Source organism: Staurois parvus, unplaced genomic scaffold, assembly GCF_062004578.1.
Source record: "Staurois parvus isolate SC_StPar_1 unplaced genomic scaffold, SC_StPar_1.0 ptg001262l, whole genome shotgun sequence".
Lineage (NCBI taxonomy): Eukaryota > Metazoa > Chordata > Amphibia > Anura > Ranidae > Staurois > Staurois parvus.
Window position 1 is genome coordinate 52,243 of NW_028319058.1, and position 20,318 is coordinate 72,560.

Sequence of the window (20,318 nt, forward strand, 5' to 3'; positions counted from 1 at the left end):
AAAGCCGTCATGGTTGGGAAGAAAATTTCTAAGTACTGAAAGCTTTTTTCATTTGCACTAATTATTTAAAACAAGGTCTTCTCCATCAGGAATGGTGGGCCCTCATGATGACCCAGTGGGTTTATTAACCTGGGAACTCACCTCTGAGGTCCCATAAACCATCCCTTTGCTATAGTGGAGGAGGGGGACACATGTGTCTGTTTGTGAGGGAGTCTATCACTTGTTCTGTGTTGTAACTGTTCCTATCTGTATTGAAAAGCAGAAAGCGTTTATTATTATTAAGTGCCATCAAATCAAGTTCAAGTCCTTAAAACTTGATGAATAAGAAGCCTGCTTTGTGATAGTCTTGTGAGATCCTCCAGTGTCTTCCCCACAGCTGTAGTCAATGTGTCCAACCACCTAGTAGTCAGTTTCCCTCTTTGCTTGGTTTCTTCGATCTTCCCAAACATTATTTTCTACTTCCGTGATCTCTCCCTTCTGATAGTGCGACCAAAGTAGGACACTCACAACTTCATCATTTGGGCTTCTAGTGACATTGCCGGTTTGATCCATTCTATGGGCTGTCCAGAGTACACATAAAAACATTCTCCAGCTCCAAGTTCCTGAAATGCCACTTTAATTACACTTCAGTAGTAGACGTTGTAGAGTTGTATTTCTGCACAAATAACATCAGTGAATCTCTGTAGGTTATGCTGTACAGCACGTGACAAAGAACCTTATAGCAGTTGGGGCCCCAAGATACCAACATACCGGGAGGGTCCTGATCTTCAAAAAAGACACCATAAACAGCCAGTGGAGGCAAGTGGCCACAGCCAATGGAGAGCAGGTAAGCCAGGAACTGTCAGGAGAAAAATGAGAATTGTGTTGGAAGTATTATGGACCTCATTCATCATTGTGTGTGGAAGAAGAACTGTCTGTGCTCTTCAATACAACCAGTTAGCCTCCAGTACGGTACAATGTATGTCTCTGGTTCTGTTAAAATCCAAAAACTAAGAATTCAGCCCTTAGAAATCCATATGGAGATCAGTAATCTGGGGGAATTCTTGCAGACCTCCCTGAGGGCCACACTGCGTTGTGTATACTATACAGCCAACCTCATCATATAGAAGAATAAGGAATATTCAGAAGTATACTTAACATTTGTTATTATTTGATAGTCATCACTGTTTCCTTCCTCATGCATAGATATACATTTCACAGATGATAAAAGAATAAATAGGACAGTTCATAAAGTCCTCAGACAATGAAGATGAGACATAGTACACTTGGAAGACACTGTTGGGTTGCTCTACTGATTCCTGTGTGTATGTACTTCTTCATTCACTTCTCTTCTGACTCAGTTATTTGTACACAAAACGATCAGGAACACAATCTTCATGTTTCAGGGACTGTGGTCCTTATCCACTGAGAGAAGGACTGTCCAGCTGGTGCAGGAGTGTATCAGAGGCTACGTGGAAACACGGATGTCACAGTTGTGCATAGGATAGCACTAGATGCACAGGGGCATCCTTGGGGACACAGAGGTGCTGTCACATACCTTGGTTGAAGGTCAATCTGGCAAGAGGGTTTCCCTTGCACCCTTGAATATGGTGACAGAGGCACAAGGCTCAAAGAAGCACGGGTGCCGATAGTTTGGTATCAGATGACTGCCAGGGACAGAGACATAGTCAGGGTGAGCCAGAGTCATACACAGTGAGGCAGAAGCATAGTCAGGTAGCAGGCCAGAGTCAGTACCAGGTAAGCAGGTAGAGCAAGGTCCAGTAGCAAGCCAAGGTCAGCACCAGGGAATCAGACAGAGAGTAGTCAGAGGCAAGGTCAGTATCCAAAATCCACAGAACAAGGTCAGGAACTAGCCTGGTCAGCATTGGGAGATCAGTCAGCAAAAGCAGGAACACAGGAACATGGGAATACTGAAGAACATCCAGAGATTAGCACACACCAGGATCTCCTCGAAATAGGCAGCTTGGTGACAATGCATACAGATGCACTGACATGTCAATGCACACTGGATACAGGCCCAAGTTCATCTGTGTGCTGGTACATGTGCACGTACATTAGCTGCATCAGAATGAACATTAGCTGTAGCATTAGCATTAGCTGTGAAAGTATTGGACCCCTGACAAGTGCATAGGGCATGCTAGAAGTTATTAGATGATACAAGGTGCACTTAGGGTTAGGGTTGCATGGGGTAGCACAGGGAATCAATAGAAGGCGCATGGGGGGTCCTTCTAGGAGGTTTTACTCTACTGGGTCTTCTCAAAAGGTTTCAATTTATTGAATCCTCCCAGGAGGTGTTGCTCCACTGGATCTCCTCAGGAGGTGTAGTTCTACTGGATCCTCTCAGGAGGTGTTGCTTTACTGGGTCTTCTCAAAAGGTTTTAATCTACTGGATCCTCTCAGGAGATTTTTCTTTACTGGGTCCTCTCAGGAGGTTTTAATCTACTGGGTCCTCTCAGGAGGGTTTTTCTGTCATGGGTTCACTCAGGAGATTTTACTCTGCTGTGTCCTCTTAGGAGGTTTTAATCTACTGTGTCCTCTCAGGAGGGTTTTTCTGTCTTGGGTCTTCTCAGGAGGTTTTACTTTACTGGGTCCTCCTGGGAGGTTTTACTTTATTGGGTCCTCTCAGGAGGTTATACTCTACTGGGTCCTTTTTAGGTTTTACTCTACAGGGCTCTCTTAGGACATTTTGCTCTACTCGGTCCTCTTGGGTGGTTTTACTCTACTGGGTCCTCTCAGGAGGTTTTACTCTACTGGGTCCTCTCAGAAAGTTTACTCTACTGGGTTCTTTTTTGTGGGTTTTGCTCTATTAGTTCCTCTCAAGAGGTTTTACTCTACTGGGTCCTCTCAGTAGGTTTTATTCTTCTGGCTCCTCTCAGGAACAGAACACTAATAAGGAAAGTCTTCCATTTGTCCTGATATTTCAGATCCCTCTGAATTGTCTGCTGAAAGCCCTTTTCCCTAATGGTCACCAGTTGATGTCTCCAGAAGACACAAAGACAAAGTATAAGGCTGAAGTTGTACTTTTTGAAACTGTGTCCAGAACTGAGTCCATTAACTTCATCCAAATGTATATTCTTCACTGATTGTGCTTCACATTTCTCTCCCAGATCGGGTCATACTTCGGATCAGTTCTAAGTGTTCTCAATGAGAATTCAGGACAACCTGTCCTTGTGGTTGGAGCTCCAACATATTACTCTCCAGAAGTGCCAAATGGACGGGTGTACCTGTGTCCCATCCCCACCCAGGTGAGGCCTTTATCACACTAGACATGTTAAGGAGGTAGATAGATTGAACTTGATGGAACCAGTGAAAATTGGGGACAACAATGGTTTTCAGACTTGTGATTTGTAGTTGCAGAAATGTACAGGTAATAGGACTGAATGATGAAATCACCAGCAGTTAGTAAAACTGTATCTAAAGCCAAAAATATATGTTTTAGCCTTTGGTGGAGTGAGGAAAGGTTAGAACCCAGTCATTCTTTTATTGATGTCTGTTCCCCATCTTGGGAGGTTCTCTCTGTATTTGTCCTGGTAACCATTGTCACTGGAACTAAATCTGAGAGAAAATAAAATATTTGAAGTTGTCATCAGAACAGGAAGATACAGGAAATTATCCAATGGTGAGATCTATCCTGGTGAAAACTGTCAAAGAGGGGGTTCATAGAGATATAATTTCAATTGCATCTACACGACAGAAAGTGAAGGGAAATTTCCCCAATGGCACCAACATGAAAAGTGGTTTTAGCCATTCCTTACTCTATCCCAGCAAAAAAAAAATGTTGCTTTAGTTATATTTTAATGAGGGCTAACATTCTATAAGTTGTATATACTGTATGTGGCCCCTTCCTCCCAATTTCACCTTCCTGGCTTTACAGATGCTGTGTGCCCCTGTTCTGTCTCACAGTTTTCCTATACAACAACAATATATAACTGGTCAATTGTCTCTGGATTCAGGTCAGGACATCTCAAACTATCACCCTCTCCTGCCCGGAAATCCTTCAGGGGGATCCCAGCCAAACTGTGGGACAGTTCGGTTCTGCCATCTCCGTTCTACCTGACCTGACTGGAGATCAGCTGCTAGACCTGGCTGTTGGTGCCCCCTATGAGGACAATTATCAGGGAGCCGTCTACATCTTCCCAGGTCAAGAGAGGAGCTTCAGAACATCATATATACAGGTAAATCACATGTCCTCCACTGTCTAATGTCCCTGCTTCTGGGTAAATTACATGTCCTAATGTCCCTGTTGCTGGGTGTCCTACATGACCCAATGTCCCTGTTGCTGGATTTCCTACATGACCTAATGTCCCTGTTGCTGGATTTCCTACATGACCTAATGTCCCTGTTGCTGGATTTCCTACTTGACCTAATGTCCCTGTTGCTGGATTTCCTACATGACCTAATGTCCCTGTTGCTGGATTTCCTACATGACCTAATGTCCCTGTTGCTGGATTTCCTACATGACCTAATGTCCCTGTTGCTGGATTTCCTACATGACCTAATGTCCCTGTTGCTGGGTGTCCTACTTGACCTAATGTCCCTGTTGCTGGACATCCTACATGGCCTAATGTCCCAGTTGTGCGTGAAAATCCCAGTAGATCAACAGTTTTTGAAATACTCGGACCACCCCTTCCGGCATCAACAACCATGCAAAGTTCAAAGTCACTTAAGTACCCTTTCTTTCCCATTCTGATGCCCAGTTTAAACTTCAGCAAGTCGTCTTCACCACGTTCAGATGCATAAATGCATTGAGTTGCTGCCATGTGATTGGCTGATTAGCAATTTGTGTTACCAAGCAATTTAACAGGTGGACCTAATAAAGTGCCCGGTGAGTGTACATAGTAGATGCCAATACTGCTGGGTGTCCTACTTGGTCCAATGTTCCTTTTGTTGTTTGCTCTACATGTCCTACTTACTGGGTGTTCTGTGTAGTTAAATGCACCTGTCACTGTGTGTTCTATATGACCTGAACCTACCTGGGTGTCATACATGGTCCAATTTTCCCTTCAAGTGTTTGTTCTGCATGACCTAAGGTCCCTGTTGGTGGGTGTTATACATGGTAGATGCCAATACTGCTGGGTGTCCTACATGGTTTTGTTTCCATTTTGCTGGATTTAATTATACCCTTGTTTAGGAGAGTAAATTCTCACCTTGTTTACCCTACAAATCGTAGTATAATCCATTGGCAGAATTTCGCAGATTATTATCACTTTAGTCAAATTTTAAACATAAATCAGAGCTGCTTTGTAAATAGGTGAGGGCCAGAAACCACAAGTCCGTGGGGATGAAATCTTGGCCAAGAAGGTTCATTTATCTGAACGCTACTTTGGAAATGTAATTGTTCGCACAGCAATCCACCATTTACGAGGTTCTAATGTGTTTTCCAGTTCTAAGTCAACAAAATCAAATATGTCCTCCTATGTCAGGGATGTCATCCTTGCAGGTTGTTTTCCTCCCCTGTGCCCCCATCTCTTCCTGATTTCTCTTTCTGTGTCTTTCTCCCACAGAGGGTCACTGGAAGCCTAGTCAGCAGCGGCATAAAGTTTTTCGGGAGGTCACTAAGCGGGAATCTGGACATGACTGGAGATGGAATTCCAGATGTCACCATCGGGGGTGAAGGCCGAGTCCTTATACTGAAGTAAGAAGGAATTATGCTTAGGGCCCTTCACATCAGGTACGCTGGGACAGCATTTGCTACCCAACACAAGACATGGCTGAATGCTAAGATCTCTATCATACCACTTCACACCACTGCACTGCGCTGAAAAATAAAATGGTATGATGCAATCTACCCCATAGCACTGTGGCCAATACAACTTATTAAAGTTCACACAAAAAGAGTAGACAGTGCAATGCCCTGAGATCATCATGTTGGCACTGTTCTTCCCATCACACACCAGTTGGCGTGCATTTAGCTGTCTTCTCTGGAGACAAATGAGTTCTTTAAGGTCACCATCGCCAGTCAAGTCACAAGAGTCAGGAGACTTTCTCAACCTTGAGGAGAAGGTCTTTCCCCCCCAAGATTAGGCCTGAGGCAGAGTGTTGTCAGTGCGAATATCCTCACAAGCCTCCCTCAACAAGGCTACATGTGTTTGATGGTCAGGCCTGGGACAAGGTATGAAGCTGATCTGCCTGGAATGGAAGAAGCTATACCAAAGTTTGAGTACCAGGGGGAAGGATCTCTGCTGGAGGAGGTGATCTAAACGAGCCTTGCAGATGACTGGTAACCCGCATTGAGAATGGAAATGGAGTCCTCTACTCACCATCCAAGGTCCTACTCAATTACAGAAACTCCAAACTCGGCTTCAAGACTCTTATTCTGTAAAGCTGGAAGTAGAGACTGGAGTCTATGCAGAACTGTGCTCTTAGTATCTGATGTCCTAAACCCTATCTCCTCTTTGTATAATTGCTGCCAAATAAATACAATTTGTTTGTCAAACTGGCACCCATTGTCTTACATCTTCCATCATTCACAATAGACTCAGTCCCAGGATGAAATTCAAGCCCACCCTGTCTCTGGGGATCCTTGATATGCCTCTGGGGGTCACACAGATTCACAGAATGGATGAAACAGAAGCAGGAAGATCCTTGCACGGCAGATCCTGAGGTGCAGCTTCCTCTCCAGCAAGGAGGACAGTGAGCAGTACAGTGATAATATCACCAAACCTGGTGAGTCCAGCAGTGATGGGACGCAGTGCCTTAGATGATCTCACGCTGTACATATACAGATATAAAGGTGGAGAGGAGGACCGGACGTACACTTCTAGTTTTTAGGAGGAATTACAGGAAGAATGGCAGATTTTCAGGGTAATAATATCATTGCTAGATGTTCCCTATAATATAGCAAATCTTCACTGTTTCCGTTCAGATGCACTCTAAATGTTTTATGTGATGTCACATACTGTATTCCTGTAATATTGTCACCTCACACACTGCCATCACATCTTCCTTCTGACTCCCCTTCAGATCTCGCCCGGTGGTTGGTGTGTCCGTGTCCATGACATTTGATCCACAAATAATCCCACTTTCTTCATATGAATGTTCAGTCCCAGAAAGAAAGGAAACCGCAGCAACTGTCACCTTGTGCTTCACGAGAAAACTGAAGAGCACCCAAGCCACAGGTAAGTGTTACTGTTATAGGTGAAGATTGAAGGTGGGAAATGTGGTGCAGATATTGGAGCGCCCCCTAGTGGAGATCTGTATGTCAGACAATATAGTCAGCATCTCCATCAGAACACCTGTGACATGAAAATAAATACAGGATAATTAAAGAATATGTAACTTTTGTCCAAGCATTGTCTATAAACTTGCAGAAGAAGAACAGTAAATCCCAATACCAGAGTAAAGAATGGGCTAATATGGCTGCCAAAGTGCAGGTACTGTAGCTTCAGGATAGCGATGTGTCTCTTCACACAGGAGACACAGCCCCCAGCACAGCAGACAATCGACAGACCCGCTGCCATTTTTATTTGTACAGCTTAGCAGATAAAAAGTCCAAAATATTTCAATATATATTTCAACTTTGATACACTTTCTAAGGGCTCTCTTTGCCCCAGAACCCACAAACCAGCATGGCAACCAGCCCTCATTGCTGTTCTCCTGGAGTTCAGGAACAAAGACTCAGGACACAGCTGCTCTTACCTGTTCCTGCACTGTCTGGGAGCCCATCATATCTTCTTACTGGCCCTTTCATAAGAAGGTGCCTTGGAGAGGGTGTGGGGTGACCCAGTTCTTGGCCTGAATCCTATACACTCACAAGCCACTTTATTAGGTTCACTTTGCCAAGAAAATCTCCTCACCCCGTGACACCACCAGCCTGAACCATTGATACAAGGCAGGATGGATCCACCACACCATGACACCATCACCACCAGCCTGAACCATTGATACCAGGCAGGATGGATCCCCCACACCATGACACCACCACCACCAGCCTGAACCATTGATACAAGGCAGGATGGATCCCCCACACCATGACACCACCAGCCGGAAACATTGATACAAGGCAGGATGGATCCATGCTTTCATGTTGTTTACATCAAATTCTGACCATCTGAATGTTACAGCAACCAATCTGCCAATTCTGCTCTGACCTCAGCAAGGCAATTTCCTCCACACAACTGCCACTCACCGGATATTTTCTCTTTTTCAGACCATTCTCTGTAAACCCTAGAGATAGTTGTGTGTGATAATCCCAGTAGATCAGCAGTTTTTTAAATACTCAGACCAGCCCAACAACCATGCCACATTCAAAGTCACTTAAAACCCCTTTCTTCCCCATTCTGATGCTCGGTTTGAGCTTCAACAAGTCGTCTTCACCACGTCTATATGCCTAAATGCATTGAGTTGCTGCCATGTGGTTGGCTGATTAGCAGTTTGTCTTACCAAGAAATTGAACAGGTGGACCTAATAAAGTGGTCAGCTGCGATACTTACATGATCGTGTCTTGGAGAGGGTCAATCAGTTCCTGGCCTAATTCTTCTTTGTGGAGTTGTGATTCCTTTCAAGAAGGTGCCTTGGAAAGTGTAGTATGACCCAGTTCATAGCCTGACCCCTCTTTACAGGCAGTTGTAATACCTCACTGGAAGGTGCTTTAGAGAGGGTATGGGATGATCCATTTCTTGACTTGACCCCTCTATGTGATCAGATATGATGTCTCACAAGAAGGTAACTTGCAGAATGTGTTTAGAGAACCAATTCTAGGTTGACCTCTCTATGTGGTCAGCTGTGATACCTCACTAGGTGCCTTGGAGAGGGTATGGGATGACCCAGGTCTTGGCCTGACCCCTCTATATGTTCAGATGTGATGACTGACAAGAAGGCACCTTGGAGAGGGTGTGGGATGACCCAGGTCTTGGCCTGACCCCTCTGTATGTTCAGATGTGATGACTGACAAGAAGGCACCTTGGAGAGGGTGTGGGATGACCCAGGTCTTGGCCTGACCCCTCTGTATGTTCAGATGTGATGACTGACAAGAAGGCACCTTGGAAAGGGTGTGGGATGACCCAGGTCTTGGCCTGAACCCTCTATATGTTCAGATGTGATGACTCACAAGAAGGCACCTTGGAGAGGGTGTGGGATGACCCAGGTCTTGGCCTGACCCCTCTATATGTCCAGATGTGATGACTGACAAGAAGGCACCTTGGAGAGGGTGTGGGATGACCCAGGTCTTGGCCTGACCCCTCTATATGTCCAGATGTGATGACTGACAAGAAGGCACCTTGGAGAGGGTGTGGGATGACCCAGGTCTTGGCCTGACCCCTCTATATGTTCAGATGTGATGACTGACAAGAAGGCACCTTGGAGAGGGTGTGGGGTGACCCAGGTCTTGGCCTGACCCCTCTATAGGATTATTTGTAATACCTCTTTAGACAGGTCACAAATGAATGTATCAATGACCATCATCACTCACATTGTCTCTTTTTCTTCCAGGTGAAATCTCGGCACAAGTTAACTACACTCTCCTGGTGGACTCGGCACTCACTGTATCCCGAGCTGTCTTCTCCCGCCAACCTGACACCCGGACAACGAGCCGGATCATGAAGCTCAATGAGAAATGTGCCCCACACACCATCTTCCTACCTGTTAGTACCAAGATAACAGCTGCAGAGTGTAACGCTCAACTCCATCTGCTCTTGCCTGCCTGTCCTGGGGACAACCACATCCCCATTTGTTGTAGGAACAGGAGGTTAGGGGGTAACTGACAACGGTCCTTGCCTGCCTGTCCTGGGGACAACCACATCCCCATTTGTTGTAGGAACAGGAGGTTAGGGGGTAACTGACAACGGTCCTTGCCTGCCTGTCCTGGGGACAACCACATCCCCATTTGTTGTAGGAACAGGAGGTTATGGGGTAACTGACAACGGTCCTTGTCTGCCTGTCCTGGGGACAACCACATCCCCATTTGTTGTAGGAACAGGAGGTTAGGGGGTAACTGAAATTGGTCCTTGCCTGCCTGTCCTGGGGACAACCACATCCCCATTTGTTGTAGGAACAGGAGGTTATGGGGTAACTGACAAGTGTCCTTGCCTGCCTGTCCTGGGGACAACCACATCCCCATTTGTTGTAGGAACAGGAGGTTAGGGGGTAACTGACAAGTGTCCTTGCCTGCCTGTCCTGGGGACAACCACATCCCCATTTGTTGTAGGAACAGGAGGTTAGGGGGTAACTGAAATTGGTCCTTGCCTGCCTGTCCTGGGGACAACCACATCCCCATTTGTTGTAGGAACAGGAGGTTATGGGGTAACTGACAACTGTCCTTGCCTGCCTGTCCTGGGGACAACCACATCCCCATTTGTTGTAGGAACAGGAGGTTATGGGGTAACTGACAACGGTCCTTGCCTGCCTGTCCTGGGGACAACCACATCCCCATTTGTTGTAGGAACAGGAAGTTATGGGGTAACTGACAACTTTCCTTGTCTGCCTGGCCTGGGGACAACCACATCCCCATTTGTTGTAGGAACAGGAAGTTATGGGGTAACTGACAACTTTCCTTGTCTGCCTGGCCTGGGGACAACCACATCCCCATTTGTTGTAGGAACAGGAGGTTATGGGGTAACTGACAAGTGTCCTTGCCTGCCTGTCCTGGGGACAACCACATCCCCATTTGTTGTAGGAACAGGAGGTTAGGGGGTAACTGACAAGTGTCCTTGCCTGCCTGTCCTGGGGACAACCACATCCCCATTTGTTGTAGGAACAGGAAGTTATGGGGTAACTGACAACTTTCCTTGTCTGCCTGGCCTGGGGACAACCACATCCCCATTTGTTGTAGGAACAGGAGGTTAGGGGGTAACTGACAGAACCCAGACAAGCGTTCTAACTGTTTCTCGCTCTATTCGATGCATAAAACTGTTTTTCATGGAGATGGGGTTGAATACGATGAGCCTCCATGAAGCTCCGCCGACTCGGGAGGTTCAAAATACAAACTATCTCTGGGTCCGGATATAGTGAATGCGGGGTCCGGGGAGAGCGGATATAGTGAATGCGGGGTCCGGGGAGAGCGGATATAGTGAATGCGGGGTCCGGGGAGAGCGGATATAGTGAATGCGGGGTCCGGGGAGAGGAGATAGTGAATGCGGGGTCCGGGGAGAGGGGATAGTGAATGCAGGGTCCGGAGAGAGCGGATATAGTGAATGCGGGGTCCGGGGAGAGGAGATAGTGAATGCGGGGTCCGGGGAGAGGAGATAGTGAATGCGGGGTCCGGGGAGAGCGGATATAGTGAATGCGGGGTCCGGGGAGAGGAGATAATGAATGCGGGGTCCGGGGAGAGCGGATATAGTGAATGCGGGGTCCGGGGAGAGCGGATATAGTAAATGCGGGGTCCGGGGAGAGCGGATATAGTGAATGCGGGGTCCGGGGAGAGCGGATATAGTGAATGCGGGGTCCGGGGAGAGCGGATATAGTGAATGCGGGGTCCGGGGAGAGCGGATACAGTGAATGCGGGGTCCGGGGAGAGCGGATATAGTGAATGCAGGGTCCGGGGAGAGGGGATATAGTGATTGCGGGGTCCGGGGAGAGCGGATTTAGTGAATGCAGGGTCCGGGGAGAGCGGATATAGTGAATGCGGGGTCCGGGGTGAGCGGATATAGTGAATGCGGGGTCCGGGGAGAGCGGATATAGTGAATGCGGGGTCCGGGGTGAGCGGATATAGTGAATGCGGGGTCCAGGGAGACCAGATATAGTGAATGCGGGGTCCGGGGAGAGCGGATATAGTGAATGCGGGGTCCGGGGTGAGCGGATATAGTGAATGCGGGGTCCGGGGAGAGCGGATATAGTGAATGCGGGGTCCGGGGTGAGCGGATATAGTGAATGCAGGGTCCGGGGAGAGCAGATATAGTGAATGCGGGGTCCGGGGAGAGCGGATATAGTGAATGCGGGGTCCGGGGAGAGCGGATATAGTGAATGCGGGGTCCGGGGTGAGCGGATATAGTGAATGCGGGGTCCGGGGAGAGCGGATATAGTGAATGCGGGGTCCGGGGAGAGGGGATATGTGAATGCGGGGTCCAGGGTGAGCGGATATAGTGAATGCGGGGTCCGGGGAGAGCGGATATAGTGAATGCGGGGTCCGGGGTGAGCGGATATAGTGAATGCGGGGTCCGGGGAGAGCGGATATAGTGAATGTGGGGTCCGGGGAGAGCGGATATAGTGAATGCGGGGTCCGGGGAGAGCGGATATAGTGAATGCGGGGTCCGGGGAGAGCGGATATAGTGAATGCGGGGTCCGGGGTGAGCGGATATAGTGAATGCGGGGTCCGGGGAGAGCGGATATAGTGAATGTGGGGTCCGGGGAGAGGGGATATAGTGAATGCGGGGTTTGGGGAGGCACTGTGTCTAAGCACTCACCGGTGTTCACCAGAACTCCTGATGGTGGGGATGGGTTTTGCTGTGTGTTAGTACCCTGTCACGGGTCTCAGGATCACCCACTGGGGTCCAGTAGCAGATATAACAGGTTGGGACCAAGCAGAAGCGTAGTCAGTAAACAATCCAAAGGTCACAAACAAGTAATAACTGGATGGGATCAGATGGAAGCGTAGTCAATGAACAAGCCAAGAGTCGGCAAAGTAGTAGTGCAGATAAGGACGGCAGCAGGAACTCAAGGATCAAGATTAGAGATGAGCGAATTGAACCAGGCGAACCGGAATTCGAGTCGAATTTCAGGAAATATTCGATTCGCGTCGAATCCAAAATTTTGCCTACTTTGGGTGCGCGAATCAAATATTTCCCGATCAGCCGGCAAAAGTGTCCCTGCAGTGAGCTCCGCTATTTCTGACAGTTCTCTGACAGTTCCTTCACATGTACAGCGGTTGAAACATTGTATCTATTAGTTTCCATTTAGGATACAGATGTTTCAACCGCTGTACATGTGAAGAAGCTGTCAGAGAACTGTCAGAAATAGAGGAGCTCTGCACATACACTTTTTGCCGGTTTGGAATTCTTATTTTCATCCTACTTCTTCTTCATCCTCATCCTCAGAAGAAGAAGAAGAGGATGAGGATGAGGATGAAGAAGAAGAAGTAGGATGAAAATAAGAATAATTCCAAGCCGGCAAAAAGTGTATCTGCAGAATGTCATTTATGGAAACAAATAGATACAATGTTTCAACCGCTGTATGGAGTGAATGTCACAGAACTGTCAGAAATAGACAGAAACTGTCACAGAACTGTCCTTCTTCTCATCCTTCTCCTTCTTCTCATCCTTCTTCTCATCCTTCTTCTCATCCTTCTCCTTCTTCTCATCCTTCTTCTCATCCTTCTCCTTCTCCTTCTTCTCATCCTTCTCCTTCTTCTCATCCTTCTTCTCATCCTTCTCCTTCTTCTCATCCTTCTTCTCATCCTTCTCCTTCTTCTCATCCTTCTCCTTCTCCTTCTTCTCATCCTTCTCCTTCTTCTCATCCTTCTCCTTCTCCTTCTTCTCATCCTTCTCCTTCTTCTCATCCTTCTCCTTCTCCTTCTCCTTCTCCTTCTTCTCATCCTTCTCCTTCTTCTCATCCTTCTCCTTCTTCTCATCCTTCTCCTTCTCCTTCTTCTCATCCTTCTCCTTCTTCTCATCCTTCTTCTCATCCTTCTCCTTCTTCTCATCCTTCTTCTCATCCTTCTCCTTCTTCTCATCCTTCTCCTTCTCCTTCTTCTCATCCTTCTCCTTCTCCTTCTTCTCATCCTTCTCCTTCTTCTCATCCTTCTCCTTCTCCTTCTCCTTCTCCTTCTTCTCATCCTTCTCCTTCTTCTCATCCTTCTCCTTCTCCTTCTTCTCATCCTTCTCCTTCTCCTTCCTCATCTCCAAGGGCATTTAAATTAAAGGTACAGTGTTCTGCACTAATTTAAAGGCTCTCTGAAGCCTAGAAACCCTTTTTATAAGTTAACTTCGTAGCGAATTAATTTGCATCGAATCAAATTTCATACTGGAATTCGCCGAATCAGCCGAATCGAATTTTTGAAAAATTCGCTCATCTCTAATCAAGATATCGGCTGGAGGGAGCACAATAATCTGGCAAATTTACATAAAAACTCCATAGAGCCACTGGCCATAAGTAAAGCCGTGTGGTGTGCTGGTAAGGGTTAGGGGCACCTCCCTAACGCGTTTCGTATAACACACACTTTATCAAAGTAAATATGGAGTTTTTTATGTAAGTGTCTGACTTTTTGTTTCTCTTTACTTTTGATGTCACCTTCACCTGGATTAATAAATACTACACTATTGGAGTTTTTCTTCTCTTGGGCTCGTTTTTTCACGGGCGAGCCCTCCTCCTCCTAAGGTGCTTCTTCATACCAGATCTATGCTTACTGGCATGATCCCCCTGATGGCTGAGATCTGTACTGCGGGATATAATATATACCTGTCCTGATGGTTGAGATTTCTACTACTGGATACTGGTTACCTGTCCGGGATGGATGTCCCCTGGTGGTTGATTCCTTCCTTGATGACTTCATCCATGTGAAAGGTTCCATTCCCTGAGTACCAAGGAGTAGGTCTTATATACTCCAACACACAGACATTTGTGCTGTCTGGTTGGTGTAATATACATGCAATCATTTGTGCTGTCCGGTTGGTGTAATATACATGCAATCATTTGTGCTGTCCGGTTGGTGTAATATACATGCAATCATTTGTGCTGTCCGGTTGGTGTAATATACATGCAATCATTTGTGCTGTCCGGTTGGTACAATATACATGCAATCATTTGTGCTGTCCGGTTGGTGTAATATACATGCAATCATTTGTGCTGTCTGGTTGGTACAATATACATGCAATCATTTGTGCTGTCCGGTTGGTGTAATATACATGCAATCATTTGTGCTGTCTGGTTGGTGTAATATACATGCAATCATTTGTGCTGTCCGGTTGGTGTAATATACATGCAATCATTTGTGCTGTCTGGTTGGTACAATATACATGCAATCATTTGTGCTGTCCGGTTGGTGTAATATACATGCAATCATTTGTGCTGTCTGGTTGGTACAATATACATGCAATCATTTGTGCTGTCTGGTTGGTACAATATACATGCAATCATTTGTGCTGTCTGGTTGGTGTAATATACATGCAATCATTTGTGCTGTCTGGTTGGTGTAATATACATGCAATCATTTGTGCTGTCCGGTTGGTGTAATATACATGCAATCATTTGTGCTGTCTGGTTGGTACAATATACATGCAATCATTTGTGCTGTCCGGTTGGTGTAATATACATGCAATCATTTGTGCTGTCTGGTTGGTACAATATACATGCAATCATTTGTGCTGTCTGGTTGGTACAATATACATGCAATCATTTGTGCTGTCTGGTTGGTGTAATATACATGCAATCATTTGTGCTGTCTGGTTGGTGTAATATACATGCAATCATTTGTGCTGTCCGGTTGGTGTAATATACATGCAATCATTTGTGCTGTCTGGTTGGTACAATATACATGCAATCATTTGTGCTGTCCGGTTGGTACAATATACATGCAATCATTTGTGCTGTCCGGTTGGTGTAATATACATGCAATCATTTGTGCTGTCCGGTTGGTACAATATACATGCAATCATTTGTGCTGTCTGGTTGGTGTAATATACATGCAATCATTTGTGCTGTCCGGTTGGTACAATATACATGCAATCATTTGTGCTGTCTGGTTGGTACAATATACATGCAATCATTTGTGCTGTCTGGTTGGTACAATATACATGCAATCATTTGTGCTGTCCGGTTGGTACAATATACATGCAATCATTTGTGCTGTCCGGTTGGTGTAATATACATGCAATCATTTGTGCTGTCCGGTTGGTACAATATACATGCAATCATTTGTGCTGTCCGGTTGGTACAATATACATGCAATCATTTGTGCTGTCTGGTTGGTACAATATACATGCAATCATTTGTGCTGTCCGGTTGGTACAATATACATGTATTTTCACAGCCGCAGCAATCACGGATATTCGCTGTTTCTCATCTGGACTAGAACACAATTTTCACCGTAGTCCCCTGATGGGATGTTACCATAGTCTGGTTTTTCATTATTAAGTGTTGTTATAACGCCAGTTTTGTTACATTGTTTTGTTTATTAGATCTATTCATATCCTCTTATATATTGTTTATAATATATTATAGTGCTGCATATTTTACTTGTTTACATTCTTATTGGAGGTTCTTGAGGTTCCCCTCTCTATGCTGGCAGCTCTATACCCAGACTACAACCCAGCGCCCATTTAGCTCGTCCATTCAGGAAATGCGCAGTGTGTGTCCAGATAACACGTCTCATTTGTTCCCTCTCCTCTCTGTCTCAGGAGTGTGTGGAGGACTCTCTGACTCCTCTCCGGGTGTCTCTCAGTTACTCTCTTATGGGAAATCCAGTGCTGAGTGAGGACACGAGGACCAGCTATTCTGCAGAGGTATGAGGCGCGTACACCCAGTATTGTGTTACTGATCTTACACTCGGGGATGGGGGGGGATGGGGATGGGGATGGGGGGGGGTTACTGTTTAACATCAGACATCCGGCCTCACGTTAAAGTCCACTAATGAGGTGAAGTGTGCACAGCAGTGACCTGAGCTGCAATGATGACAACAGATGACAAAGCTTCAAGGCTGGTTCCAGTCCTCATTGTGGTGGAGACCTCCCACCCCTTTTATTCGTTTAGCTCCCGTCGCTGAACATGGCGTTTAGTGTTTTCATAACCAGACTGCACACCTTGCAGGACGAATCTTCATAGGAAATAGAACAAACATGAAACAGAAGAGGGAAGCGAATGTTAACTTTGACTATTCATCATCCAGCCTCCCCAGTATTCTAGTAGGTGTGATATTCCGTTATTAGTCATTCATGATATTTTTGGACCCAAAACCAGTTTCTGATTCTTCAAAGACACAAGATAGGCAACTCTGTGCTTGTCACATGACTCACATTGGTGCTTCATTAGCACACGAAACTCTGAGAATATGAGGAGTTCCCAACCAGACTGGAGGCAATTTATTGAGTCTGGAGCAGATAATGAACTTCCTGGGATAGGATCCAGTACAGGAGGTAACTCTGAGCCGGTCTCAATATATCCAACCAAATGACAGGATCCATCCAATAATGATCATGGTGAGCAGCCAATTAAAGGTCTTGGAGAAGACAATAAATATCAACCCAAATAAAGAGAAGATAAAGCTGAGGCGTGTGATAGACGTCACCGATATACTTCTCAGAATTATCTGAGGCTTCTAAGCTGATCGTGTCCTCAGTGGCTTCCATATCTTTACAGGTCCCATTTCAGAAGAATTGTGGTCGGGATGAGGTGTGTGAAGATGATCTGAGACTGGCCATCAACTTCACTGGGTGAGACAGACTCCCTCAGTCCACTCAGCCCCATACTGGTCCTCCCATTGCTGACAAGTGTCCTATCTCCCTCTGACAGTGTCTCCCAGCTGGTGGTTGGGACGTTGCTTGACATCAATGTGACGGTCTCCGTGAAGAGTTTACAAGATGATTCGTACAACACTCGTGTTCTCATCCCCTTCCCCACTGGCTTGTCCTATCGTTTGGTGTCTCTTATTGAGGTAATTTGGGGCCCTCTATGAGATCTCTGTAGGATTGCTGAGTCTAAACCTTAGTTTGTATGTCTTGCAGAGTAACAAGAAAGTGTCCGTCCTATGTGCTACTCTGGAGGGTCAGAGAGTGGTCAACTGCGCAGTCAACAGACCTCTTCTGAGACCCAACACCATGGTAAGAGTGTAGAGGAGAATGCTGAAGACTGTCAGAGAGAAGGACGTGGGAAATCTCGCCAAATACTTGATCCCACCAATGTCCTTGGCTGGGAAAGTCTCATATCACGGTCCATACATTTTAGATATTATACAGAATTCCTTCTCTCATGTGTAAGATGTTCTGAAAGGTCTCTTCTCTCATATGTTAGATGTTCTGAAAGGTCTCTTCCCACATATGATAGATGTTCTGCAAGGTCTCTTCTCTCATATGTTAGATGTTCTGCAAGGTCTCTTCTCTCATATGATAGATGTTCTGCAAGGTCTCTTCCCACATATGATAGATATTCTGCAAGGTCTCTTCTCTCGTGAGTTAGATGTTCTGCAAGGTCTCTTCTCTCATATGTTAGATGTTCTGCAAGGCCTCTTCTCTCATATGTTAGATGTTCTGCAAGGTCTCTTCTCTCGTGAGTTAGATGTTCTGCAAGGTCTCTTCTCTCGTGAGTTAGATGTTCTGCAAGGTCTCTTCCTGCATATATTAGATGTTCTGCAAGGTCTCTTCTCTGATGAGTTAGATGTTCTGCAAGGTCTCTTCCCACATATGATAGATGTTCTACAAGGCCTCTTCTCTCGTGAGTTAGATGTTCTGTAAGGTCTCTTATGACATATTATAGATGTTCTGCAAGGTTTCTTCCCACATTTGTTGGATGTTCTGCAAGGTCTCTTCTCTCATGAATTAGATGTTCTACAAGGTTTCTTCACTCATGTGTTAGATGTTGTACAGGGTCTCTTCTCACGTGTGTTAGATGTTATACAGGGTCTCTTCTCACATGTGTTGGATGTTATACAGGGTCTCTTCTCACGTGTGTTAGATGTTATACAGGGTCTCTTCTCACATGTGTTATATGTTATACAGGGTCTCTTCTCACATGTGTTGGATGTTATACAGGGTCTCTTCTCACGTGTGTTAGATGTTATACAGGGTCTCTTCTCACATGTGTTGGATGTTATACAGGGTCTCTTCTCATATGTGTTATATGTTATACAGGGTCTCTTCTCACGTGTGTTAGATGTTATACAGGGTCTCTTCTCACATGTGTTAGATGTTATACAGGGTCTCTTCTCACATGTGTTAGATGTTATACAGGGTCTCTTCTCACATGTGTTAGATGTTGTACAGGGTCTCTTCTCACGTGTGTTAGATGTTATACAGGGTCTCTTCTCACATGTGTTATATGTTATACAGGGTCTCTTCTCACATGTGTTAGATGTTATACAGGGTCTCTTCTCACATGTGTTAGATGTTATACAGGGTCTCTTCTCACATGTGTTAGATGTTATACAGGGTCTCTTCTCATATGTGTTATATGTTATACAGGGTCTCTTCTCACATGTGTTAGATGTTATACAGGGTCTCTTCTCACATGTGTTGGATGTTATACAGGGTCTCTTCTCACATGTGTTGGATGTTATACAGGGTCTCTTCTCACGTGTGTTAGATGTTATACAGGGTCTCTTCTCACATGTGTTAGATGTTATACAGGGTCTCTTCTCACGTGTGTTAGATGTTATACAGGGTCTCTTCTCACATGTGTTAGATGTTATACAGGGTCTCTTCTCACATGTGTTGGATGTTATACAGGGTCTCTTCTCACGTGTGTTATATGTTATACAGGGTCTCTTCTCACATGTGTTAGATGTTATACAGGGTCTCTTCTCACATGTGAGATGACATGAAAGAGTATTTATGCTTTTGTTGGGGTTTAATGACTTTATAAACACATGAACTGTACTGTGCATCTCGCTTCTAGGTGGTCTTCTTGGTGGGCTTCCATGTTTCCTCAACAGTAGATCTAGGAGACTCTCTGCTGATGGCAGCCAATATTACCAGGTACCTGACCCCAGACATGTCTATCTCTCTGTCTTCTGGTTTTCCTGGTCTGTGTGTTAAATTGTTATTTTCTCGGCAGTGATAACAAAGATTCAAGCAACAATCGAAGGATGTCTTCAGCTAAAATAGATGTGTTGTATGCCATCTATGTCACCATCACTGGGTACGTGCCTCCAGCCTTGCCCCTCATACAGAAATAGAGGTCACACCGCTCTAAGCTCACATGTGTATGATGACACCCTTCATACAAGTTCTTCATGTTCTGGTCACCCTAGAAAAAGAATGTTTCTCGTTCTGAGTGTTCAGTCCATAAAACTAGGGAAAGATGAAATGGACTGATGTTGTTTGAGCTACAGAACCTTCTGACTCCTCTCCATAAACTTCACAACCAAACCCACCCTCGAGGACCCTCGTTTATTTACAATGATTCCTTGTTTGTGTTTCAGCCTTGAGGAGTCCAGCAAGTACCACAACTTTACCTCTGATGACTCCACCATACAGCACATCTACAGGGTGAGATCCTATAGAATTCATTTTAGTAGTGGAGTTCTATGTGATGTTTGAGTGTTTCCACCATGTGACAGCTACTTCTTTATAGGTTCATAAACTTCAGGAATTTTTATACCTATAGAATGTGCAGCACCTGGATCAGTCCACCCATAAGTAATATTTCGTTACACAATGTAGGTAGTCAATGGTGGTAGAGTTAGCCTCCAGTTGTCTTGAATTCATCAACATTTTTATCTCTCTGCCCAAGTTTGTTCC

The 20,318-nt window shown here is 45.5% G+C and overlaps 1 protein-coding gene across 1 annotated transcript in view; it reads left to right on the forward strand.

Annotated features, from left to right (window-relative positions):
- The window catches only part of LOC149437732 (integrin alpha-M-like), a 61,258-nt gene that overhangs the window by 32,080 nt on the left and 8,860 nt on the right, over positions 1-20,318 (forward strand). Inside the window, exons 12-24 of the mRNA XM_089660674.1 lie at positions 687-826; positions 3,108-3,245; positions 3,954-4,175; positions 5,505-5,635; positions 6,964-7,118; positions 9,430-9,581; positions 16,266-16,370; positions 17,224-17,297; positions 17,377-17,518; positions 17,589-17,684; positions 19,474-19,553; positions 19,633-19,716; positions 20,000-20,066. Coding sequence (XP_089516800.1) covers positions 687-826; positions 3,108-3,245; positions 3,954-4,175; positions 5,505-5,635; positions 6,964-7,118; positions 9,430-9,581; positions 16,266-16,370; positions 17,224-17,297; positions 17,377-17,518; positions 17,589-17,684; positions 19,474-19,553; positions 19,633-19,716; positions 20,000-20,066 — 1,586 coding nt within the window. The remainder of the gene's footprint in view (positions 1-686; positions 827-3,107; positions 3,246-3,953; positions 4,176-5,504; positions 5,636-6,963; positions 7,119-9,429; positions 9,582-16,265; positions 16,371-17,223; positions 17,298-17,376; positions 17,519-17,588; positions 17,685-19,473; positions 19,554-19,632; positions 19,717-19,999; positions 20,067-20,318) is intronic.